This window comes from Pseudophryne corroboree, chromosome 2, assembly GCF_028390025.1.
Source record: "Pseudophryne corroboree isolate aPseCor3 chromosome 2, aPseCor3.hap2, whole genome shotgun sequence".
In the NCBI taxonomy this organism is placed as follows: Eukaryota; Metazoa; Chordata; class Amphibia; order Anura; family Myobatrachidae; genus Pseudophryne; species Pseudophryne corroboree.
In genome coordinates, this window is record NC_086445.1 from 305,704,951 (window position 1) to 305,731,768 (window position 26,818).

At 43.1% G+C, this 26,818-nt stretch overlaps 1 protein-coding gene across 1 annotated transcript in view; it reads right to left on the reverse strand.

Annotated features, from left to right (window-relative positions):
- Nucleotides 1-26,818, reverse strand: part of LOC135050755 (protocadherin-9-like) — a 1,419,038-nt gene that overhangs the window by 977,130 nt on the left and 415,090 nt on the right. Inside the window, exon 2 of the mRNA XM_063957118.1 lies at nucleotides 5,749-5,808. Coding sequence (XP_063813188.1) covers nucleotides 5,749-5,754 — 6 coding nt within the window. The 5' untranslated portion in view covers nucleotides 5,755-5,808. The remainder of the gene's footprint in view (nucleotides 1-5,748; nucleotides 5,809-26,818) is intronic.

A 26,818-nucleotide genomic window follows, 5' to 3' on the forward strand; every position in this document is an offset into this window, starting at 1 on the left:
GTCACAGCAACATTCTGCACTGTCCCCTCCTACTATATACTGCACACAACTAAAATGCAGCACAGGTATGGATAGATAGTATACTTGACGACACAGAGGTAGGTAGAGCAGTGGACTACTGTACCGTACTGCTATATAATACTGGTGGTCAGCAAAATTCTGCACTGTCCTCCTACTATATACTACAATGCAGCACAGATATGGAGCATTTTTCAGGCAGAGAACGTAGATATTTTCAGCACACTGAGCACAGATATTTGCATGCACACTGAGCACAGATATTTGCAGCACACTGAGCAGATATTTGCAGCACACTGAACACAGAAACTGAGAGAACGCTGCCATGTCCTCTCGCTATCATCTCCAATGCACGAGTGATAATGGCGGCGACGCGCGGCTCCTTATATAGAATACGAATCTCGCGAGAATCCGACAGTGGGATGATGACGTTCGAGCGCGCTCGGGTTAACCGAGCAAGGCGAGAGGATCCAAGGCTACCTCGGAACTGTGTAAAATGGGTGAAGTTCGGGGGGGTTCAGATCCCGAGGAACCGAACCCGCTCATCACTATTCAAAAGGCTGTACACAGTGGCCCTCATTCCGAGTTGATCGCTCGCAAGGCGAATTTAGCAGAGTTGCTCAGGCTAAGCCTACGCCTACTGGGAGTGTATCTTAGCTTCTTAAAATTGCGACCGATGTATTCGCAATATTGCGATTACAAACTACTTAGCAGTTTCAGAGTAGCTTCAGACTTACTCGGCATCTGCGATCAGTTCAGTGCTTGTCGTTCCTGGTTTGATGTCATAAACACACCCAGCGTTCGCCCAGACACTCCCCCGTTTCTCCGGCCACTCCTGCGTTTTTTCCGGAAACGGTAGCGTTTTCATCCACACGCCCCGAAAAACGCCGTGTTTCCGCCCAGTAACACCCATTTCCTGTCAATCACACTACGATCGCCGGAGCGAAGAAAAAGCCGTGAGTAAAAATACTATCTTCATTGTAAAATTACTTGGCGCAGTCGCAGTGCGATTATTGCGCATGCGTACTAAGCGGAATTTCACTGCGATGCGATGAAAATTACCGAGCGAACGACTCGGAATGAGGGCCAGTATGCACTAAGAATATGAGTTACAGGATGGATGTAAGGATCCTGCTGGGGAGGGATAAGAAAGATCCCTCACCAGGCACCTTTCTGCATAGGAAACAGTGGCTAATACCATCTGGAGATGGGAACGGTAATTCAGCAATTACTACAGTTTACCTTTAATAAGAGCTACAGTATCTCCTGCATTAGGCTTTTCTTAAATTGACCCAATAATAAAATGTGCCAAACCCATGAATAAACAGTAACTTCATGACCAAACCTTAGCGTGGAAATAGCTTTGTGTACCAGGGTCTAGGCTTGGCCTGAGAAGCATTGGGACTTGGTCTAAAGTATCTGGGCCTATGAATTGGGAATGCTGAGAAATATGTTAAAATAACTCTGCAGTAAAATCTGACCCCTTTATGGGCATACTTATTAAAAAATTTTTTTACTATAATATTGTGAAAAAGGATATTTTCACACCCTTTTCACATTATATTAGTATCACCTGGATGTATTAAAGGGCTTTTGGAGCAGTTCTCATGAAAAACCTTATAATTCACGTATTTTTAGTAACCCAGATCACATTTAATATATTTATAATGGGAAAGGTGATCGCACCTGACTTACTAAAAAGAAAACAAAATGTAAATAATATACCAAAATGAGCCCTGTGATAATTACACAGGGCTTACTGCAGATTGTGTACATATGTATGGCTTTCTCTGCCCCTAGCCTGTGTATGGAAGGAAATTAGACTTTACAGAGTACATTTTAAGATGAGCCTGGTTGGAAATGGGGGAGGGCAGGGGTGCACCATGAGGGAAGGGGTGAGAGGACAAAAGGGAGGAACATATGAAGTGGGAGGTGGGAAGGGCACAGGAGTGGTCCCAGAGGAGGGGCCAGCCCACAGTAACTAGCAGGCAGAAAAGGGATATGATGAGGGAGGAGGTAGAGCAGCTGAAAAGAGTATTATCTCTATCCTGACACTGCCTGTATTAACTGTAGATGGCAGTAGTACAGCATCCCATGACCCAGTACTTTGACTGACGCATCTGAAATAATTGGGGGTAGGTTGTCGAGATGCTCCCTTGCAATCCCCCCCCCCCCCTTGTTCCAGTGCCTATACCTAGTTTATTCCTGTTTTGAACATATGGCTTAATTACATTGTGTGTATTGGATCTGGTTTTCATAGTGCTGAGTAGTCTGACTGCTACTGCACATGTGCGGCTTGTTAACAACAAATGAATTTGTTTGCATTGAACTGCTCTTTTGTGAAACTTTGCTTCTGAATGTTGCTGAAACTGAGCAGACAGTACTGTATATCCCTATACACTTCAGAATTCATCCAGCTGCTTCTGTCTTCTTTTGCATCATCAATAAGCACTAGTAATGCATTAGCTGCCATGCAAGCCCATTCCATCACTCTGCTTTGTATCGTGAGACATTACAAGCCTTCTCTTCCCTTCTTTACTATGGAATTGATCCTACGAACATCCACCACTGTGTTCCATGGACTTCCAGGCTTTTTTATGTTGCTGAGTTTACCATTGTGTTCTTTTTATCTCAGAATGAAGCAAACTGTTGATTTGGCAACTCTTACAGTTCCCGCTATCTCTCTGATTATTATTTTTTGGGTTTTTGCAGCCTAAGGATGGCCTGTTTCACTTGCACAGAGAGCTACTTTGACCACAGTCATTTTTCTTTACTGTGTATAGTAATAAAGTATTGTGTGGAAGCAAAATTATTAACTCTTAAGGTGAGACACCTAATACACTACCTGTATTTACCACTGCTTAAAAACTAGAGATGAGCGGGTTCAGATCCCTGAGATCCAAACCCTACCGAACCTCCCTACCCGAGTCAGGATCCGAGTCAGGCTCTGGTTTTCCCACCTGACTCAGAAACCAGAACGAGGCAAAACATCATAATCCCGCTGTTGGATTCTCGCGGGGTTTGGATTCCATATAAGGACCCGCGCGTTGCAGCCATTTTCACTCCAGTCTCGGAGAGTGTCTTGAGAGGATGTGTCTCCATCACCATTGACTGTGTGGGCGGGAAAGTGGGGTGGCAATTCCAGTGCTGTCCTGTGCTGCTCAGTCCAGTGTAGTGTCTTATGCTGCATCAGTCCAGCCAGTCACAGTAGTGGTGTCCTCTGCTGCTATATGTCCCCAGTGCTGCTGTATAAGTTCCTTGCAGTTTTGCTGTGTTTCTTGCATCAGACCAGTGGTAGTTTCTTGTGCACCATCAGTCCAGTGACCAGTCACATGGAGGTGTTCTCTGCTGATATATATCTGGGGTAGCTGTATAAATCCCTTTTAGTGGTGCAGTGTAGTCCTGCATCAGACCAGGGAAAGTGTCTTGTGCAGCATCAGTCCAGTGACCAGTCACAGTGGTGGTGTCCTCTGCTGTCATATATCCAGTGTTACTGCCGTATAATTCCTGTGATACTACCGTAAAATTCCCATGATACTGGCATATAATTCCTGTGTTATTGCCGTATAATTCCTGTGATACTGGCGTATAATTCCAGTGATACTGCCGTATACTTCCTGTGATACTGGCGCATAATTCCTGTGATACTGGCGTATAATTCCAGTGATATTGCCGTATAATTCCAGTGATACTGGCGTATAACTCCTGTGATACTGTTGTATAATTCCAGTGATATTGCCGTATAATTCCAGTGGTACTGGCGTATAAATTCAGTCCAGTGGTACTGCCGTATAAATCCAGTGGTACTGGCGTATGTGTCCAGTGATCCTGCCATATAAATCCAGGGGTACTAGTGTATAAATCCAGTGACCCTGCCTTATAATTCCATATAAATCCATATAATTCCATATAAATCCAGTCCAGTGGTGCCATATAAGTTCAGTGGTGCTGTCCTGTGCTGTATATTATTTACTCCAAATAAATGGGTTATTAATATTTAATCCAAATAATTTTCACAGCGTTTGCCCTGTGTGGTGCAGAGGTATGCTCTCCTGTACCACATATTGTTATATAACTCCAGAAAAATAATGGAGAACAAAAATTTGGAGGATAAAATAGGAAAATATCAAGAACCACTTCTTACTAGTGCTGAAGCTGCTGCCACTAGTCATGACATAAATCATGAAAGTCCATCAACGTCATCTGCCAATGCCGATGCCCAATGTGATAGTAGAGGGCATGTAAAATCCAAAATGCCAAAGTTCAGAAAAAGACCCAAAAAAAGAAATTGAAATGGTCTGAGGAGAAAAGTAAACTTGCTAAATATGCCATTTACAACATGGAGTTGCAAGGAACGGCTAAGGCCCTGGCCTATGTTCATGACTAGTGGTTCAGCTTCACATGATGATGGAAGCCCTCATCATCTCACTAGAAAAATGAAGAGTTAATCTGGAAAAAGCACAGAAAAGAACTGCATTCTAAGATGGTATCACAAATCCCCAAAGAGAGTCAAAGTGTGTCGGCGGTTGTGATGCCTGACCTTCCCAACACTGGACGTTAAGAGGTGGCTCCTTCCACCATTTACACGCCCCCTGCAAGTGCTAGAAGGAGCATACACAGTCCAGTTTCTGATATTAAAATTGAAGATGTCACTGTTGAAGTTCACCAGGATGAGGATATGGGTGTTGATGGTGCTGAGGAGGAAGGACAATTCCATCTTGCACCTCTTTTTCAGCTTAGCATGATGTGCTGTTTGGGGCCTAGTTTTTTAAGTGCCATCCTGTCTGCAACTGCAGTGCCACTCCTAGATGGGCCAGGTGTTTGTGCCACATCCTTGTGTCGCATAGCTTAGTCATACAGCTACCTCATTGCACCTCTTTTCTTCTTTGCATGATGTGTTGTTTTGGGCCTAGTTTTTTTAAGTGCCAACCTGTCTTCCACTGCAGTGCCACTCCTAGATGAGCCAGGTGTTTGTGCCGCACACTTGTGTCGCTTAGCTTAGTCATACAGCCACCTCAGTGCAACATTTTGGCCTAATAACAATATTGTGAAGTGTTCAGAATAGACTGGAAATGAGTGGAAATGAATGTTATTGAGGTTAGTAATACCATAGAATCAAAATTATCCCCAAATTCTGTGATTTTATCTGTTTTTATGTTTTTTTCAAAAATCATCCAGATCCAAAACCAAAACACAAAAGGGTGGTTTTGGCAAAACCAACCCAAAACCAAAACATGAGTGGGTAATTAGAACCAAAACACGAAACACAAAAAGTGCCCGCCGCATATCTCTATTAATAACACTGCTGCATTAACTCTGAATTCTGTAGTTAACCCTTGCATTACCACTGTCTTCCTCTATATCGGGTTACTGCTGATTACCAATAAGCCAAGCAATTTAAGTTTGCTTAAATTGGTCAAGATTTAGTATAGCACTATTTTAACATACCTCTCACATGCTGCATTGTAAATTGTTATTATTTTTAAAACATTTCATTAATGCTCATGTATTGAATCACTTTTCATATACACACGTGTGTGTTTGTTTGTTTGTGTGTGTGTGTGTGTGTGTGTGTGTGTGTGTGTGTGTGTGTGTGTGTTTGTGTGTTAGGATTATGGAAAGAAGAGGTACAAAGTAGAATATGAGCCATAAATAGTTTCCTGTTCTGGAAATATACAATTAACTCATTCTTTTATTATAATGCAACTTTTATAGCATTGCAAAACATACCTGCATACCACTGTTGTCACATGTAGCATTCAAAATCTCGTGTAATGGCAAGTCCTGGCCCTAGAAATTAAATAAATAAATAGATTAGTAACATAGTAACATATATGTCATATATATATATATATATATATATATTTATATATATACAGTATATAGGACAACTACATCAACAGATACTTCAAGAAAAACTGTTCACAATAATGCAGTAATTTTAGCACACCTCTCGCTCTTTGGCCCTCATTCCGAGTTGATCGGTCGCAAGGCGAATTTAGCAGAGTTACACACGCTAAGCCGCCGCCTACTGGGAGTGTATCTTAGCTTCTTAAAATTGCGACCGATGTATTCGCAATATTGCGATTACTAACTACTTAGCAGTTTCAGAGTAGCTCCAGACTTACTCTGCCTGTGCGATCAGTTCAGTGCTTGTCGTTCCTGGTTGACGTCACAAACACACCCAGCGTTCGCCCAGGCACTCCCACCGTTTCCCCGGCCACTCCTGCGTTTTTTCCGGAAACGGTAGCGTTTTCAGCCACACGCCCCTGAAACGCCGTGTTTCCGCCCAGTAACACCCATTTCCTGTCAATCACATTACGATCGCCGGAGCGAAGAAAAAGCCGTGAGTAAAAATACTATCTTCATAGTAAAGTTACTTGGCGCAGTCGCAGTGCGAACATTGCGCATGCGTACTAAGCGGATTTTCACTGCGATGCGATGAAAAATACCGAGCGAACAACTCGGAATGAGGGCCTTTATGTAGCTGAACTGTAATGAAAGTGCTATTAAATTAAAGAAAGCTCTTTGAATCATAACTCAATATACATAATGGCCATGTAGTGCCTTTCAGACATATTGGTACCATGAAATATATACTAGAGATGAGCGGGTTCGGTTTCTCTGAATCCGAACCCGCACGAACTTCATGTTTTTTTTCACGGGTCCGAGCGACTCGGATCTTCCCGCCTTGCTCGGTTAACCCGAGCGCGCCCGAACGTCATCATGACGCTGTCGGATTCTCGCGAGGCTCGGATTCTATCGCGAGACTCGGATTCTATATAAGGAGCCGCGCGTCGCCGCCATTTTCACACGTGCATTGAGATTGATAGGGAGAGGACGTGGCTGGCGTCCTCTCCATTTAGATTATAAGAGAGAGAGATTTACTGGAGCTTAGGACTAGGAGGAGTACTGTAGAAGTGTAGAGAGTGCAGAGAGTTTACTAGTGAGTGACCACCAGACAGTGCAGTTTATTTAATATATCCGTTCTCTGCCTGAAAAAAGCGATACACACAGTGACTCAGTCACATACCATATCTGTGTGCACTGCTCAGGCTCAGCCCAGTGTGCTGCATCATCTATATATATTATATATCTGTCTGATTGCTCAGCTCACACAGCTTATAATTGTGGGGGAGACTGGGGAGCACTGCAGTGCCAGTTATAGGTTATAGCAGGAGCCAGGGGTACATAATATTATATAGTGAGTGACCACCAGACAGTGCAGTTTATTTAATATATCCGTTCTCTGCCTGAAAAAAGCGATACACACAGTGACTCAGTCACATACCATATCTGTGTGCACTGCTCAGGCTCAGCCCAGTGTGCTGCATCATCTATATATATTATATATCTGTCTGACTGCTCAGCTCACACAGCTTATAATTGTGGGGGAGACTGAGGAGCACTGCAGTGCCAGTTATAGGTTATAGCAGGAGCCAGGAGTACATAATATTATATTAAAATTAAACAGTGCACACTTTTGCTGCAGGAGTGCCACTGCCAGTGTGACTGACCAGTGACCTGACCACACTGACCACCAGTATAGTTAGTAGTATACTTATATTGTGATTGCCTGAAAAAGTTAAACACTCGTCGTGTGACTTCACTTGTGTGTTGTTTTTTTTTTATTCTATAAAAATAAAACTCATTCTGCTGACAGACAGTGTCCAGCAGGTCCGTCATTATATAATATATAATATATACCTGTCCGGCTGCAGTAGTGATATATATATATATATTTTTATATCATTTATCATCCAGTCGCAGCAGACACAGTACGGTAGTTCACGGCTGTGGCTACCTCTGTGTCTGCACTCGGCAGGCAGTCCATCCATAATTGTATACCACCTAACCGTGGTTTTTTTTTCTTCTTTATACATACATACTACTACGACATCTCTTTATCAACCAGTCTATATTAGCAGCAGACACAGTACAGTACGGTAGTTCACGGCTGTGGCTACCTCTGTGTCTGCACTCGGCAGGCAGTCCGTCCATAATTGTATACCACCTAACCGTGGTTTTTTTTTCTTTCTTCTTTATACATACATAGTTACATAGACATCTCTTTTAGAGATGAGCGCCTGAAATTTTTCGGGTTTTGTGTTTTGGTTTTGGGTTCGGTTCCGCGGCCGTGTTTTGGGTTCGAACGCGTTTTGGCAAAACCTCACCGAATTTTTTTTGTCGGATTCGGGTGTGTTTTGGATTCGGGTGTTTTTTTCAAAAAACACTAAAAAACAGCTTAAATCATAGAATTTGGGGGTCATTTTGATCCCAAAGTATTATTAACCTCAAAAACCATAATTTACACTCATTTTCAGTCTATTCTGAATACCTCACACCTCACAATATTATTTTTAGTCCTAAAATTTGCACCGAGGTCGCTGTGTGAGTAAGATAAGCGACCCTAGTGGCCGACACAAACACCGGGCCCATCTAGGAGTGGCACTGCAGTGTCACGCAGGATGTCCCTTCCAAAAAACCCTCCCCAAACAGCACATGACGCAAAGAAAAAAAGAGGCGCAATGAGGTAGCTGTGTGAGTAAGATTAGCGACCCTAGTGGCCGACACAAACACCGGGCCCATCTAGGAGTGGCACTGCAGTGTCACGCAGGATGTCCCTTCCAAAAAACCCTCCCCAAACAGCACATGACGCAAAGAAAAAAAGAGGCGCAATGAGGTAGCTGTGTGAGTAAGATTAGCGACCCTAGTGGCCGACACAAACACCGGGCCCATCTAGGAGTGGCACTGCAGTGTCACGCAGGATGTCCCTTCCAAAAAACCCTCCCCAAACAGCACATGACGCAAAGAAAAAAAGAGGCGCAATGAGGTAGCTGTGTGAGTAAGATTAGCGACCCTAGTGGCCGACACAAACACCGGGCCCATCTAGGAGTGGCACTGCAGTGTCACGCAGGATGTCCCTTCCAAAAAAACCCTCCCCAATCAGCACATGATGCAAAGAAAAAGAAAAGAAAAAAGAGGTGCAAGATGGAATTGTCCTTGGGCCCTCCCACCCACCCTTATGTTGTATAAACAAAACAGGACATGCACACTTTAACCAACCCATCATTTCAGTGACAGGGTCTGCCACACGACTGTGACTGATATGACGGGTTGGTTTGGACCCCCCCCAAAAAAGAAGCAATTAATCTCTCCTTGCACAAACTGGCTCTACAGAGGCAAGATGTCCACCTCATCTTCACCCTCCGATATATCACCGTGTACATCCCCCTCCTCACAGATTATCAATTCGTCCCCACTGGAATCCACCATCTCAGCTCCCTGTGTACTTTGTGGAGGCAATTGCTGCTGGTCAATGTCTCCGCGGAGGAATTGATTATAATTCATTTTAATGAACATCATCTTCTCCACATTTTCTGGATGTAACCTCGTACGCCGATTGCTGACAAGGTGAGCGGCGGCACTAAACACTCTTTCGGAGTACACACTTGTGGGAGGGCAACTTAGGTAGAATAAAGCCAGTTTGTGCAAGGGCCTCCAAATTGCCTCTTTTTCCTGCCAGTATAAGTACGGACTGTGTGACGTGCCTACTTGGATGCGGTCACTCATATAATCCTCCACCATTCTATCAATGTTGAGAGAATCATATGCAGTGACAGTAGACGACATGTCCGTAATCGTTGTCAGGTCCTTCAGTCCGGACCAGATGTCAGCATCAGCAGTCGCTCCAGACTGCCCTGCATCACCGCCAGCGGGTGGGCTCGGAATTCTGAGCCTTTTCCTCGCACCCCCAGTTGCGGGAGAATGTGAAGGAGGAGATGTTGACAGGTCGCGTTCCGCTTGACTTGACAATTTTGTCACCAGCAGGTCTTTCAACCCCAGCAGACCTGTGTCTGCCGGAAAGAGAGATCCAAGGTAGGCTTTAAATCTAGGATCGAGCACGGTGGCCAAAATGTAGTGCTCTGATTTCAACAGATTGACCACCCGTGAATCCTTGTTAAGCGAATTAAGGGCTGCATCCACAAGTCCCACATGCCTAGCAGAATCGCTCCCTTTTAGCTCCTTCTTCAATGCCTCCAGCTTCTTCTGCAAAAGCCTGATGAGGGGAATGACCTGACTCAGGCTGGCAGTGTCTGAACTGACTTCACGTGTGGCAAGTTCAAAGGGCATCAGAACCTTGCACAACGTTGAAATCATTCTCCACTGCACTTGAGACAGGTGCATTCCACCTACTATATCGTGCTCAATTGTATAGGCTTGAATGGCCTTTTGCTGCTCCTCCAACCTCTGAAGCATATAGAGGGTTGAATTCCACCTCGTTACCACTTCTTGCTTCAGATGATGGCAGGGCAGGTTCAGTAGTTTTTGGTGGTGCTCCAGTTTTCTGTACGTGGTGCCTGTACGCCGAAAGTGTCCCGCAATTCTTCTGGCCACCGACAGCATCTCTTGCACGCCCCTGTCGTTTTTTTAAAAATTCTGCACCACCAAATTCAAGGTATGTGCAAAACATGGGACGTGCTGGAATTTGCCCATATTTAATGCACACACAATATTGCTGGCGTTGTCCGATGCCACAAATCCACAGGAGAGTCCAATTGGGGTAAGCCATTCCGCGATGATCTTCCTCAGTTGCCGTAAGAGGTTTTCAGCTGTGTGCGTATTCTGGAAAGCGGTGATACAAAGCGTAGCCTGCCTAGGAAAGAGTTGGCGTTTGCGAGATGCTGCTACTGGTGCCGCCGCTGCTGTTCTTGCGGCGGGAGTCCATACATCTACCCAGTGGGCTGTCACAGTCATATAGTCCTGACCCTGCCCTGCTCCACTTGTCCACATGTCCGTGGTTAAGTGGACATTGGGTACAACTGCATTTTTTAGGAGACTGGTGAGTCTTTTTCTGACGTCCGTGTACATTCTCGGTATCGCCTGCCTAGAGAAGTGGAACCTAGATGGTATTTGGTAACGGGGGCACACTGCCTCAATAAATTGTCTAGTTCCCTGTGAACTAACGGCGGATACCGGACGCACGTCTAACACCAACATAGTTGTCAAGGACTCAGTTATCCGCTTTGCAGTAGGATGACTGCTGTGATATTTCATCTTCCTCGCAAAGGACTGTTGAACAGTCAATTGCTTACTGGAAGTAGTACAAGTGGGCTTACGACTTCCCCTCTGGGATGACCATCGACTCCCAGCGGCAACAACAGCAGCGCCAGCAGCAGTAGGCGTTACACGCAAGGATGCATCGGAGGAATCCCAGGCAGGAGAGGACTCGTCAGACTTGCCAGTGACATGGCCTGCAGGACTATTGGCATTCCTGGGGAAGGAGGAAATTGACACTGAGGGAGTTGGTGGGGTGGTTTGCGTGAGCTTGGTTACAAGAGGAAGGGATTTACTGGTCAGTGGACTGCTTCCGCTGTCACCCAAAGTTTTTGAACTTGTCACTGACTTATTATGAATGCGCTGCAGGTGACGTATAAGGGAGGATGTTCCGAGGTGGTTAACGTCCTTACCCCTACTTATTACAGCTTGACAAAGGGAACACACGGCTTGACACCTGTTGTCCGCATTTCTGGTGAAATACCTCCACACCGAAGAGCTGATTTTTTTGGTATTTTCACCTGGCATGTCAACGGCCATATTCCTCCCACGGACAACAGGTGTCTCCCCGGGTGCCTGACTTAAACAAACCACCTCACCATCAGAATCCTCCTGGTCAATTTCCTCCCCAGCGCCAGCAACACCCATATCCTCCTCATCCTGGTGTACTTCAACACTGACATCTTCAATCTGACTATCAGGAACTGGACTGCGGGTGCTCCTTCCAGCACTTGCAGGGGGCGTGCAAATGGTGGAAGGCGCATGCTCTTCACGTCCAGTGTTGGGAAGGTCAGGCATCGCAACCGACACAATTGGACTCTCCTTGTGGATTTGGGATTTCAAAGAACGCACAGTTCTTTGCGGTGCTTTTGCCAGCTTGAGTCTTTTCAGTTTTCTAGCGAGAGGCTGAGTGCTTCCATCCTCATGTGAAGCTGAACCACTAGCCATGAACATAGGCCAGGGCCTCAGCCGTTCCTTGCCACTCCGTGTGGTAAATGGCATATTGGCAAGTTTACGCTTCTCCTCCGACAATTTTATTTTAGGTTTTGGAGTCCTTTTTTTACTGATATTTGGTGTTTTGGTTTTGACATGCTCTGTACTATGCCATTGGGCATCGGCCTTGGCAGACGACGTTGCTGGCATTTCATCGTCTCGGCCATGACTAGTGGCAGCAGCTTCAGCACGAGGTGGAAGTGGATCTTGATCTTTCCCTAATTTTGGAACCTCAACATTTTTGTTCTCCATATTTTAATAGGCACAACTAAAAGGCACCTCAGGTAAACAATGGAGATGGATGGATTGGATACTAGTATACAATTATGGACGGGCTGCCGAGTGCCGACACAGAGGTAGCCACAGCCGTGAACTACCGCACTGTACTGTGTCTGCTGCTAATATATAGACTGGTTGATAAAGAGATAGTATACTCGTAACTAGTATGTATGTATAAAGAAAGAAAAAAAACCCACGGTTAGGTGGTATATACAATTATGGACGGGCTGCCGAGTGCCGACACAGAGGTAGCCACAGCCGTGAACTACCGCACTGTACTGTGTCTGCTGCTAATATATAGACTGGTTGATAAAGAGATAGTATACTCGTAACTAGTATGTATGTATAAAGAAAGAAAAAAAAACCACGGTTAGGTGGTATATACAATTATGGACGGGCTGCCGAGTGCCGACACAGAGGTAGCCACAGCCGTGAACTACCGCACTGTACTGTGTCTGCTGCTAATATATAGACTGGTTGATAAAGAGATAGTATACTCGTAACTAGTATGTATGTATAAAGAAAGAAAAAAAAACCACGGTTAGGTGGTATATACAATTATGGACGGGCTGCCGAGTGCCGACACAGAGGTAGCCACAGCCGTGAACTACCGCACTGTACTGTGTCTGCTGCTAATATATAGACTGGTTGATAAAGAGATAGTATACTCGTAACTAGTATGTATGTATAAAGAAAGAAAAAAAAACCACGGTTAGGTGGTATATACAATTATGGACGGGCTGCCGAGTGCCGACACAGAGGTAGCCACAGCCGTGAACTACCGCACTGTACTGTGTCTGCTGCTAATATAGACTGGTTGATAAAGAGATAGTATACTACTAATATTATATACTGGTGGTCAGGTCACTGGTCACTAGTCACACTGGCAGTGGCACTCCTGCAGCAAAAGTGTGCACTGTTTAATTTTAATATAATATTATGTACTCCTGGCTCCTGCTATAACCTATAACTGGCACTGCAGTAGTGCTCCCCAGTCTCCCCCACAATTATAAGCTGTGTGAGCTGAGCAGTCAGACAGATATATAATATATATAGATGATGCAGCACACTGACCTGAGCCTGAGCAGTGCACACAGATATGGTATGTGACTGACTGAGTCACTGTGTGTATCGCTTTTTTCAGGCAGAGAACGGATATATTAAATAAACTGCACTGTGTGTCTGGTGGTCACTCACTATATAATATATTATGTACTCCTGGCTCCTGCTATAACCTATAACTGGCACTGCAGTAGTGCTCCCCAGTCTCCCCCACAATTATAAGCTGTGTGAGCTGAGCAGTCAGACAGATATATATAATATTATATATAGATAGATAATAGATGATGCAGCACACTGGCCTGAGCCTGAGCAGTGCACACAGATATGGTATGTGACTGAGTCACTGTGTGCTGTGTATCGCTTTCTTCAGGCAGAGAACGGATTATAAATAAAAGTGGTGGTCACTGGTCACTATCAGCAAAACTCTGCACTGTACACTACTGAGTACTCCTAATGCTCCCCAAAATTAGTAAATCAAGTGTCTCTCTAATCTATTCTAATTCTAAACGGAGAGGACGCCAGCCACGTCCTCTCCCTATCAATCTCAATGCACGTGTGAAAATGGCGGCGACGCGCGGCTCCTTATATAGAATCCGAGTCTCGCGATAGAATCCGAGCCTCGCGAGAATCCGACAGCGTCATGATGACGTTCGGGCGCGCTCGGGTTAACCGAGCAAGGCGGGAAGATCCGAGTCGCTCGGACCCGTGAAAAAAAACATGAAGTTCTGGCGGGTTCGGATTCAGAGAAACCGAACCCGCTCATCTCTAATCTCTTTATCAACCAGTCTATATTAGCAGCAGACACAGTACAGTATGGTAGTTCACGGCTGTGGCTACCTCTGTGTCTGCACTCGGCAGGCAGTCCGTCCATAATTGTATACCACCTAACCGTGGTTTTTTTTTCTTTCTTCTTTATACATACATAGTTACATAGACATCTCTTTATCAACCAGTCTATATTAGCAGCAGACACAGTACAGTACGGTAGTTCACGGCTGTGGCTACCTCTGTGTCTGCACTCGGCAGGCAGTCCGTCCATAATTGTATACCACCTAACCGTGGTTTTTTTTTCTTTCTTCTTTATACATACATAGTTACATAGACATCTCTTTATCAACCAGTCTATATTAGCAGCAGACACAGTACAGTACGGTAGTTCACGGCTGTGGCTACCTCTGTGTCTGCACTCGGCAGGCAGTCCATAATTGTATACTAGTATCCATCTCCATTGTTTACCTGAGGTGCCTTTTAGTTGTGCCTATTAAAATATGGAGAACAAAAATGTTGAGGTTCCAAAATTAGGGAAAGATCAAGATCCACTTCCACCTCGTGCTGAAGCTGCTGCCACTAGTCATGGCCGAGACGATGAAATGCCAGCAACGTCATCTGCCAAGGCCGATGCCCAATGTCATAGTACAGAGCATGTCAAATCCAAAACACCAAATATCAGAAAAAAAAGGACTCCAAAACCTAAAATAAAATTGTCGGAGGAGAAGCGTAAACTTGCCAATATGCCATTTACGACACGGAGTGGCAAGGAACGGCTGAGGCCCTGGCCTATGTTCATGGCTAGTGGTTCAGCTTCACATGAGGATGGAAGCACTCAGCCTCTCGCTAGAAAAATGAAAAGACTCAAGCTGGCAAAAGCAGCACAGCAAAGAACTGTGCATTCTTCGAAATCCCAAATCCACAAGGAGAGTCCAATTGTGTCGGTTGCGATGCCTGACCTTCCCAACACTGGACGTGAAGAGCATGCGCCTTCCACCATTTGCACGCCCCCTGCAAGTGCTGGAAGGAGCACCCGCAGTCCAGTTCCTGATAGTCAGATTGAAGATGTCAGTGTTGAAGTACACCAGGATGAGGAGGATATGGGTGTTGCTGGCGCTGGGGAGGAAATTGACCAGGAGGATTCTGATGGTGAGGTGGTTTGTTTAAGTCAGGCACCCGGGGAGACACCTGTTGTCCGTGGGAGGAATATGGCCGTTGACATGCCAGGTGAAAATACCAAAAAAAATCAGCTCTTCGGTGTGGAGGTATTTCACCAGAAATGCGGACAACAGGTGTCAAGCCGTGTGTTCCCTTTGTCAAGCTGTAATAAGTAGGGGTAAGGACGTTAACCACCTCGGAACATCCTCCCTTATACGTCACCTGCAGCGCATTCATAATAAGTCAGTGACAAGTTCAAAAACTTTGGGTGACAGCGGAAGCAGTCCACTGACCAGTAAATCCCTTCCTCTTGTAACCAAGCTCATGCAAACCACCCCACCAACTCCCTCAGTGTCAATTTCCTCCTTCCCCAGGAATGCCAATAGTCCTGCAGGCCATGTCACTGGCAATTCTGACGATTCCTCTCCTGCCTGGGATTCCTCCGATGCATCCTTGCGTGTAACGCCTACTGCTGCTGGCGCTGCTGTTGTTGCTGCTGGGAGTCGATGGTCATCCCAGAGGGGAAGTCGTAAGCCCACTTGTACTACTTCCAGTAAGCAATTGACTGTTCAACAGTCCTTTGCGAGGAAGATGAAATATCACAGCAGTCATCCTGCTGCAAAGCGGATAACTGAGGCCTTGACAACTATGTTGGTGTTAGACGTGCGTCCGGTATCCGCCGTTAGTTCACAGGGAACTAGACAATTTATTGAGGCAGTGTGCCCCCGTTACCAAATACCATCTAGGTTCCACTTCTCTAGGCAGGCGATACCGAGAATGTACACGGACGTCAGAAAAAGACTCACCAGTGTCCTAAAAAATGCAGTTGTACCCAATGTCCACTTAACCACGGACATGTGGACAAGTGGAGCAGGGCAGGGTCAGGACTATATGACTGTGACAGCCCACTGGGTAGATGTATGGACTCCCGCCGCAAGAACAGCAGCGGCGGCACCAGTAGCAGCATCTCGCAAACGCCAACTCTTTCCTAGGCAGGCTACGCTTTGTATCACCGCTTTCCAGAATACGCACACAGCTGAAAACCTCTTACGGCAACTGAGGAAGATCATCGCGGAATGGCTTACCCCAATTGGACTCTCCTGTGGATTTGTGGCATCGGACAACGCCAGCAATATTGTGTGTGCATTAAATGTGGGCAAATTCCAGCACGTCCCATGTTTTGCACATACCTTGAATTTGGTGGTGCAGAATTTTTTAAAAAACGACAGGGGCGTGCAAGAGATGCTGTCGGTGGCCAGAAGAATTGCGGGACACTTTCGGCGTACAGGCACCACGTACAGAAGACTGGAGCACCACCAAAAACTACTGAACCTGCCCTGCCATCATCTGAAGCAAGAAGTGGTAACGAGGTGGAATTCAACCCTCTATATGCTTCAGAGGTTGGAGGAGCAGCAAAAGGCCATTCAAGCCTATACAATTGAGCACGATATAGTAGGTGGAATGCACCTGTCTCAAGCGCAGTGGAGAATGATTTCAACGTTGTGCAAGGTTCTGATGCCCTTTGAACTTGCCACACGTGAAGTCAGTTCAGACACTGCCAGCCTGAGTCAGGTCATTCCCCTCATCAGGCTTTTGCAGAAGAAGCTGGAGACATTGAAGGAGGAGCTAACACGGAGCGATTCCGCTAGGCATGTGGGACTTGTGGATGGAGCCCTTAATTCGCTTAACAAGGATTCACGGGTGGTCAATCTGTTGAAATCAGAGCACTACATTTTGGCCACCGTGCTCGATCCTAGATTTAAAGCCTACCTTGGATCTCTCTTTCCGGCAGACACAAGTCTGCTGGGGTTGAAAGACCTGCTGGTGACAAAATTGTCAAGTCAAGCGGAACGCGACCTGTCAACATCTCCTCCTTCACATTCTCCCGCAACTGGGGGTGCGAGGAAAAGGCTCAGAATTCCGAGCCCACCCGCTGGCGGTGATGCAGGGCAGTCTGGAGCGACTGCTGATGCTGACATCTGGTCCGGACTGAAGGACCTGACAACGATTACGGACATGTCGTCTACTGTCACTGCATATGATTCTCTCAACATTGATAGAATGGTGGAGGATTATATGAGTGACCGCATCCAAGTAGGCACGTCACACAGTCCGTACTTATACTGGCAGGAAAAAGAGGCAATTTGGAGGCCCTTGCACAAACTGGCTTTATTCTACCTAAGTTGCCCTCCCACAAGTGTGTACTCCGAAAGAGTGTTTAGTGCCGCCGCTCACCTTGTCAGCAATCGTCGTACGAGGTTACATCCAGAAAATGTGGAGAAGATGATGTTCATTAAAATGAATTATAATCAATTCCTCCGCGGAGACATTGACCAGCAGCAATTGCCTCCACAAAGTACACAGGGAGCTGAGATGGTGGATTCCAGTGGGGACGAATTGATAATCTGTGAGGAGGGGGATGTACACGGTGATATATCGGAGGGTGATGATGAGGTGGACATCTTGCCTCTGTAGAGCCAGTTTGTGCAAGGAGAGATTAATTGCTTCTTTTTTGGGGGGGGTCCAAACCAACCCGTCATATCAGTCACAGTCGTGTGGCAGACCCTGTCACTGAAATGATGGGTTGGTTAAAGTGTGCATGTCCTGTTTTGTTTATACAACATAAGGGTGGGTGGGAGGGCCCAAGGACAATTCCATCTTGCACCTCTTTTTTCTTTTCTTTTTCTTTGCATCATGTGCTGATTGGGGAGGGTTTTTTGGAAGGGACATCCTGCGTGACACTGCAGTGCCACTCCTAAATGGGCCCGGTGTTTGTGTCGGCCACTAGGGTCGCTAATCTTACTCACACAGCTACCTCATTGCGCCTCTTTTTTTCTTTGCGTCATGTGCTGTTTGGGGAGGGTTTTTTGGAAGGGACATCCTGCGTGACACTGCAGTGCCACTCCTAGATGGGCCCGGTGTTTGTGTCGGCCACTAGGGTCGCTAATCTTACTCACACAGCTACCTCATTGCGCCTCTTTTTTTCTTTGCGTCATGTGCTGTTTGGGGAGGGTTTTTTGGAAGGGACATCCTGCGTGACACTGCAGTGCCACTCCTAGATGGGCCCGGTGTTTGTGTCGGCCACTAGGGTCGCTTATCTTACTCACACAGCGACCTCGGTGCAAATTTTAGGACTAAAAATAATATTGTGAGGTGTGAGGTATTCAGAATAGACTGAAAATGAGTGTAAATTATGGTTTTTGAGGTTAATAATACTTTGGGATCAAAATGACCCCCAAATTCTATGATTTAAGCTGTTTTTTAGTGTTTTTTGAAAAAAACACCCGAATCCAAAACACACCCGAATCCGACAAAAAAAATTCGGTGAGGTTTTGCCAAAACGCGTTCGAACCCAAAACACGGCCGCGGAACCGAACCCAAAACCAAAACACAAAACCCGAAAAATTTCAGGCGCTCATCTCTAATATATACAGTATATATGAGTATAAATATTCCAGAAACACTGTTTTTAGATATGTAATTCTGTGGTTATACCATTGAACATTTTAGATTAATAAAACTTTTTTTTACAGCTGCATGATAATTCTTATTGATTTATTATAAATAAAACTTAGCACTTTATTTTATATATAATATAGGCACTAATCTTTGTTCCACTGGAATCACCAAATGTTATTTCTCTTTAAATACTTCACCAAGTTTCTCCCATTTACATTTGCTACTTATAGTTAAAGTGACTCTGTCTTTCTACAGTCAAGTTTTTAGGTACTAGGATGCTTACTGTCTTGATTTAATCATGAGAATGTCTTGGCTACCCTAAGACTTTCACCTTGACTCCCTTGATATGTGCATTGGGATTCTGCAATTCCCCAGCTACAATTTAATCATTCTATAGGGGAGATGTATCAAACATTCAAATGAGATAAAGTGGATAAGTTACCTATAGCAATTAATCAGCTTGTTTTCGATTATGCTAGATGCTAATGTGTGTCTTTGGTCAAATTCTCCACTTTGTGGGTTATATTTACTAAAGTGCAGTTTTTTAGAAGTTGAGATGTTGTCCATAGCAACCAATCACATTCTACTTAGTTATCAAGCACATTCTAGAAGACAATAGCTAGAATCTGATTGGCTGCTATGAGCAACATCCCCACTTCTAAAAATCTGCACTTTAGTAAATAAACTCCTGTGTCTCTTGAAGGTTTGATACATCTTCCCCTACTAGTGCTACACAGATTGTTCTTTTACAATGATAAAAATATTTTATTTAGCAACAGATACATTGATGATTATGTGGCTCTGCCTTTATACGGCAAACTGACAATTTACAAACTCATATTTTCAATACAATATTGCTATATAAAATGTCATTACAATTTTATATGATTATTACTGGATACGTTAGTAACAAAAACACAGATGGCATGACAATAAAGTCTGCTCCATCTGTTTCATAAAACAAACCACACTTTACAATAATAACAAAAAAAAAGCTAGAAATGAATATGAAAGACACTATAAAAAATGTCTGCCAAATCACAATTACTTGTTCATTTCAAGCAAGCTTTGTAAATGGGCTGCTTAAAATCACTTTGTCAATATTTTAACAATTTACATATGTCTACAATGACATTTTGTCATTATATTGACATAGAAGGAAAGCATTTTGTTTGTCACATAAAATGGAATTTCCAAGCAACAAAAAACAAAATCGTTACTAAAATCACTTTGTGGTTGTGGTTTGATATTTCATCCTGAGTATTAATAGTATTACAATGGACCATTCAAAGTAGTGAAAATTTGACAAAAGTTTGAAGACAATTAATTCTCTTATGTCTCTCATTTGGTACAAAGATTTATTTTGCCTAAAACTGTACCTACTGTGTCCATTCACAAATTCAGAAAATAAACATCCAAGTTGATTTATAGTTTCATTCACTGCTGAAATGTAGTTTTCACAAACTTTAAATGTGTTGTATTGTAGCAACTGCCTCTTCTGGCCTTTAAATTACTTTTACTAAAGCAAAAGGATTGGTTAATCGATATTTGGTGAAATGACTTCTTCACAGCATCTTTCACTCATCACTGTTGATTCCAAAAGCAAACTGACAAGTGGAAAAAAAGTCCAAAGTTTTTAATCATTTCCATACAGGAAATTCAAAACAACCATCGATTGAAACAAGTATTAATGTAGGGTGCTCTAAACACAATTACAATCCATTCATTAGCAGGCATTTGTACAGAAAACCTTTATTCTGTAAGCTGCTAAAAGGGAATGATCCTCATAATTAGATGTGACTTGTCACCAAGTAAGTGATGCATATCATGTGGAAGAAGCATAATACTGAAAAAATGTTATGAGATCATTGGGAAAGCAGAACAAATGAAAAATAAATCATAATTACTTATATAGCATTGAGCCTGATTCAGAGATGGACGCATTAGCACAGCTGCTGAATCTTATTAAGCATTGGCTCTATTAAGATATTCTAATGCCATAGGAGGCTTCTTGAGTAAATAGATGCCCCCTTCTGTGATCCACTGCTGCATCTGAGGGTACAGTGGCAAACACAAGATTTCTAGAGGGGGTTTTCAAATGCAGTTCACAATCTCCCACTCTGCGGAACACTGAAACAAGTGCAGGAGTCTAGGGAGCAGTAGAAGAACCTAGTAATGACCTTGGACCTTAATGTAAACATTGGTCATTTTATGCACTGGATGGAATACAGTATTAATATTTGACACTATAGTATAGGCTGCATCAAACATTTAAATAATATAAATAAGTGGTCAGGAAAAGATTAAATATACCATAATAAATGCACAAACATAATAGAACCAGTATTACACTATCTAAGCACACATTCTCCCACTTGTCTCCTGTCTCTTCTTCCTGTCTCTTCTTCCTGCTAGCTACTCTCTGGTCCATTGTACTGATTGGGGGCTCATAGCCACACACAGCAAACTTGGTAGAAGATTCTGCTACCACTGGGCATGTGCAGCAGCTCTGCTCTTTCCCTTAAAGTGCATGTTATGTTTGCAGCACTAGTAATCATATTATTTATATACCATTGCTATTTTCATAATTTTAGCAACTTGCCAAGAGAAAGGGGGGGTTCTGGGCAACCGTAACACCTGTCACCTCCACCCTCCGCATTTGCCTATGGGTTACTTAAGATTGCGGATGTTTCAATCAACTGAGGCAAGTGAAGGTTCATGCAAGGATGCATCCACAGTCCCCAGTACATCCAGAAAATGGACCCACCCTTACCCCATTTTCTTGAACTCTGGCAGTACCCACCACTTCCCCACCCCCATCTTGCCCACAGCATGTCTTTCCTGCTGTAACATAAAAGGCACTAGGACAGTGATCTGCACATGAACAGTGCACATCCTCAAAACTTCAGAGATGTACTCAAACCGTTGTGTTTGTGTACATTTCTGACTCTTGCCTATTAATGTTTCTTAATTGTGCAATTTATAAGATTTTCAAATTTGAAATGTTCCACATTTTAAATGGGATTTTTTCTTCTAATTTTGTTCTAAAATAAATTGTTGTAGACTTTTTATCACATTTTAATTAATTTAAGATTGGTTGTATTATTCATTCTAAATCTAAATGAAGCTGCAAAGAGGAAAATCAAGTCACACATCATCAGCACTGTCAGGAACGAGTGTATTTTTACATCTGACATGTTTAATGCTTTGCTGCAGATGTGATTTTAGGTGCGGTGTAATATATATTTTTTCACCCAGAAATGTAAGGCTTCAAGAACTCAATCAAACCTACCTATATGTTTTGATTTTTACTCACATGTATACAGATGTAACTGATTTTAGTGCGAAAAACCATAATTAAAATGTTTAAGAATTCTATATGCATAGATGCAAAGAAGAATAAGTAAAAAAGATAGGACAATATAGCAATTTAAAAAAGCAAAAAAGAAGCAAGGACCATTTACAAACTGAAAAAAGTGCAGGCACACACTGCTGTGTGGTTTGTGCAAATGAGCTTGTCTTCGGATACAGGAATTACTGTACCAGTATCAGACTGGGGTATGAACGGCCCATCTGGAGAATGCGGAAGTAGAGAACCATCCTTAGGGGTGTGTCAAACCTCAAGAGGGGATGTGGCCAAACACACAGAGGCTTGGCTAACCATTTGTGAAAGCATGATCTGGGCCTCTTGATAAATATATATAGTATATACTGCTGGTCCATGCATGACAATGTAGTAATGTATCAGATTTTGAAAAAGCACTGCACTGTAGAAAACACACCACAGTCCTGTGCACTGTTGTGTAATATATGCATACTGTATAATTCATGCTTCTGAAGAATGAAGGATGTTGTTTCCGAAAGCGCTAAAACAAGGGATACTTTCTCATTGGATTCCGCACCATTGGACCTAGGAGTGACTGCTTTGGATACATGATACCCAGATATCCATAACCGAGGAATCTGTATCTGAACTTAACCATTTGGGACTTTGCAGACCTTTGGACTTTGGGCCTAATTAAGACTGGATCGCTGCAGCAGCAGTGATTGAAGTCTGAAGCCCTTTGTGGAGTGCGCACGCGCACCCCGGGAGACCAGTGAGATGCTAACAGCAGGAGCTGCGCTGGCAGGGAGCTACGCATCGGGTGGTGGGGGGGTAGGGCCTGACATGTGGGGCAGATTAGCCCTGAGCTGGGCATCCCCTGCATGTCAGAGTAACTGATCGTAGATGTGCTATATTTAACACATCTACAATCAGCTCTGAATTACCCCCTTTGAGAGGCAGACAATCCTTTTGAGACCACCTCCTGTTGGGAGATATATGCTGTTTATATTTTGTCCCTATGTGAGTACATTTGTGTATTAAATATGTGTGTTTTTTAAATGTTACTACATCATATTGTTGCATTTTACTAAGTCTTCTATCCTAAGAAGATAATCTCAGCATCCACTTGCCAAACTAGTGTTTTAGAGATACCGTTTGTGGATGACACATGCCAATTAATCTTTATTTCATGTGAGTGGAACCAATAAAAATCTCATTGACTAAAGTACCCAGACAAAACTGCACTACAGTATGTTTGAACTTGCTTAAGTTTCTAGGGTGGAGGACATTATCTCTATACAAGAGATTTACCCATTCCTATTGAAGGATATTGTCATCATCATAGTTGTGTAAGACCTTTTTCCACTATTAGTGGTGTGTCTGAATGTTCTCTGGTGATGCCAAGTGGGGCCACGCTATCTTTTCCTACATAATTCAAGTGCACAGTCTTGAACCTGATTCCTACCTAGAGGAGGGGTGGACCCTTGGGCAATGGGGCCCACCGGGGGATTCCCTTGTACCTCTATGGGACAGTCTGACCCTGGGCATTACAGACACAGCCACTCCCATTTGTGGGTTTGCTTCACTTTTTGAGTACAGTATGTGAATCCCTTTAAAAATGTGCCAGGTGGAAAGATAAAAACAAATGTCACTTTTGAGTCCAGTTTTATTTCCACTTGAACAAAAATGTGTGATGCCTCCATTTTGGGGGCATGCCAAAGCCAGTGGCTGCATCCTCATATATAGTTTCACTGGCCTTGGCAGTATAGTTTTACCAGACATAGTGAATAACTAGAAGGATGCTCAGATGGCCAATGCTGTTGGTGACACTGTTTATCTGATGTTGCATCTTCTGAAGCAGCCAATGCATAAGAGAAGCCAGAAGAGGCAGTCTTTTTACACCATAAACCTCCTGAGGCTTTTGCATATTTTTGAACAGCACCACGCACAGACACACAAAGATTGTGTAATTTGTGTCCACCTCTGAATCAGGCTCAGAATTTCTTGTAGAACTAATGACATTAATTGTGGCTAGTTATTGCACAGAAATGTACTGTATTTAAAGAGACCCAGTAACTAGGCTCTATCCTCATACAGTAATAAGAAAAAATATGAGGTCCCTACATAATCCATTTCTCTCTGTGCATTTTAATTGAGCACCAATGCAGCTCTTAATCATTTCTGTAATAAATGCATCTATGCAGAGAGGAAAGCGTATTTGACAAAAAAAAAATTCAGAGCCTTTTTGAAAATTTATAGAGAATAATAAAAAAAATGCTGATACAAGTACTGGTTTATAAGATACAGTATATTTTCTCTTTACGATGCATTGAACTTTCTCACCATTATTTATGACTCTCCTTAGGGAATGTCTGCCCCACTGAACATTAGGCATAAGCTTGAATTGACCGGTGACATTTGTGAGTATACAATGCATTTTATTTCTAGCTTATAATTCACCTAACAGTTCCAAGTTAGCACATATTAACTATTAGGTACCTGGAACTACCATTATAATGGTATTATTTCCTTTAAATGAGATGAAAACCTTTGTATTCTACATAATGTTTGTCGTGATTTGGCACAGGAAGAATAAAGCAGCAGGGCATAGTTAGCCCACTCCAATGCAAGTGCTCCTTTAGGCATAATTCATGGCAGTTTCTATTTGTTTGCAGCTTTCCGATTGGATAGGAAAACTGCACATGTGCAGGACTTGTACTGATAATGTGCAATTCAGGTTCTGCGTCTTCACGTGCAGTGAGGCGATAGATGTCAGGTGAGTGACAGTTTGCAGACATTTAGGGGCAGGGAGGGTGCAGCAATGGGCTCCATTTCACAAAACAGAAGCAAATCACCTCCATTTTTTGGGAATGCTGATGTCTGGGTCTGCATCTTCCAACACAGATATCCTGTCCTTAGCTTCTGAGCTATGGCAAATATTATGAGCAAACTAAGGGTCACTCAAACGATCAATGGTACCTCAGAGTGATCCGATGCTGCATCCTCAGATGCTGCGGCAGATCACAGAAGCAGCCAGGAGGCGTCTATTCACACAAGATGCCACCTGCTGCATAAACATATTAAATCATCGCTGCTGCATCCAAAGACATAGCACTAATGCTTTTAGCATGCAACTGTAAATCAGGCCCACTATTCACTAAATTATGCTAGTCCTCTAGCTGAATGTGAAAAATACTGCAATGGTGATATCCATCCCTTTTCAGTATGGATGCATTTTATCAGTATGGATATATAACAGGTGAGTGCCATGTGTGTGTGCTGTCTAAATAACAACCGTAATAATGAAACCACAGGTAAATGATTTGGCAAAAAAAGGTGATCTATTTATTGTTTAATTGTAAAAACAATATGGTGGGATAAAAAGGATGTAATGAAAACAGTGCAGCCGCTATTAATACGTAACTCAACAATATGCACTGTGGGTGGAACTGTCCTGTATGCCTTTATCAACAACTTACTGTAGGCCTTTTTTCATAAGTAACTCACCTGGTAGGGTGTTACAGCATTTTAATAATTATAATAAAGTTGAGAGCACCCCAAAACAAAAAACACACCTAGACTGATGCAAGGTTCTGGTTACAGAACCACCACAATGCACCAATCTAAACTACTAAAAAAAATTAAAAGCAAAAAATTGAGAGAGTGCGCTTATTCCATATAGTGTGGATTTTAATTTAAAAAAATATATATATATATATAAAAAAACAATTACAAATGCCAGCCAGCATTGCAATAAACAAATACAGGTTGAGTATCCCATATCCAAATATTCCGAAATACGGAATATTCCGAAATACGGACTTTTTTTTAGTGAGAGTGAGATAGTGAAACCTTTGTTTTTTGATGGCTCAATGTACACAAACTTTGTTTAATACACAAAGTTATTAATAATATTGTATTAAATGACCTTCAGGCTGTGTATATAAGGTGTATATGAAACATAAATGAATTGTGTGAATGTAGACACACTTTGTTTAATGCACAAAGTTATAAAAAATATTGGCTAAAATTACTTTCAGGCTGTGTGTATAAGGTGTATATGTAACATAAATGCATTCTGTGCTTAGCTTTAGGTCCCATCACCCTGATATCTCATTATGGTATGCAATTATTCCAAAATACGGAAAAATCCGCTATCCAAAATATCTCTGGTCCCAAGCATTTTGGATAAGGGATACTCAACCGGTAATACATTTAAAACACACACAATTTATTAAAACTTATATTAAGAAATAGAACAGCGCCTTTTATAAGAATAGAAAAACTTATAATAGCTTTCTATATTATGTTAAGCATATATAATCTAATGATGGCTACTGCCTTTTATTGCTGATCAAATGGAATATATAAAGTGTTTTAAAGAGTCCAAGTATTCAAGCAAGGGTTAATATTAGTGTTCCCAGACTTTAGTTAGTGTCTGGATTAATCATGCATTTTAGTAACAGTCATTCATGCCCATACAGCTGCTTGATTAGTAATTAAGCAATGTTTGCAACAATGTAATGCCTATATTATGAAGCAGTCCATATCCTCTTATATCTTGCTGCTGACATTAATGATTTTGAGCTACTGTGAGATAAATGTGTTTAACCTGTAAAGATACAGGCAGTTTGAAAGTCTTCTTCCCGGCTGGATAGTTCCCTCACAGCCTTATCCGGAGTTGATAGCTCACAGGCA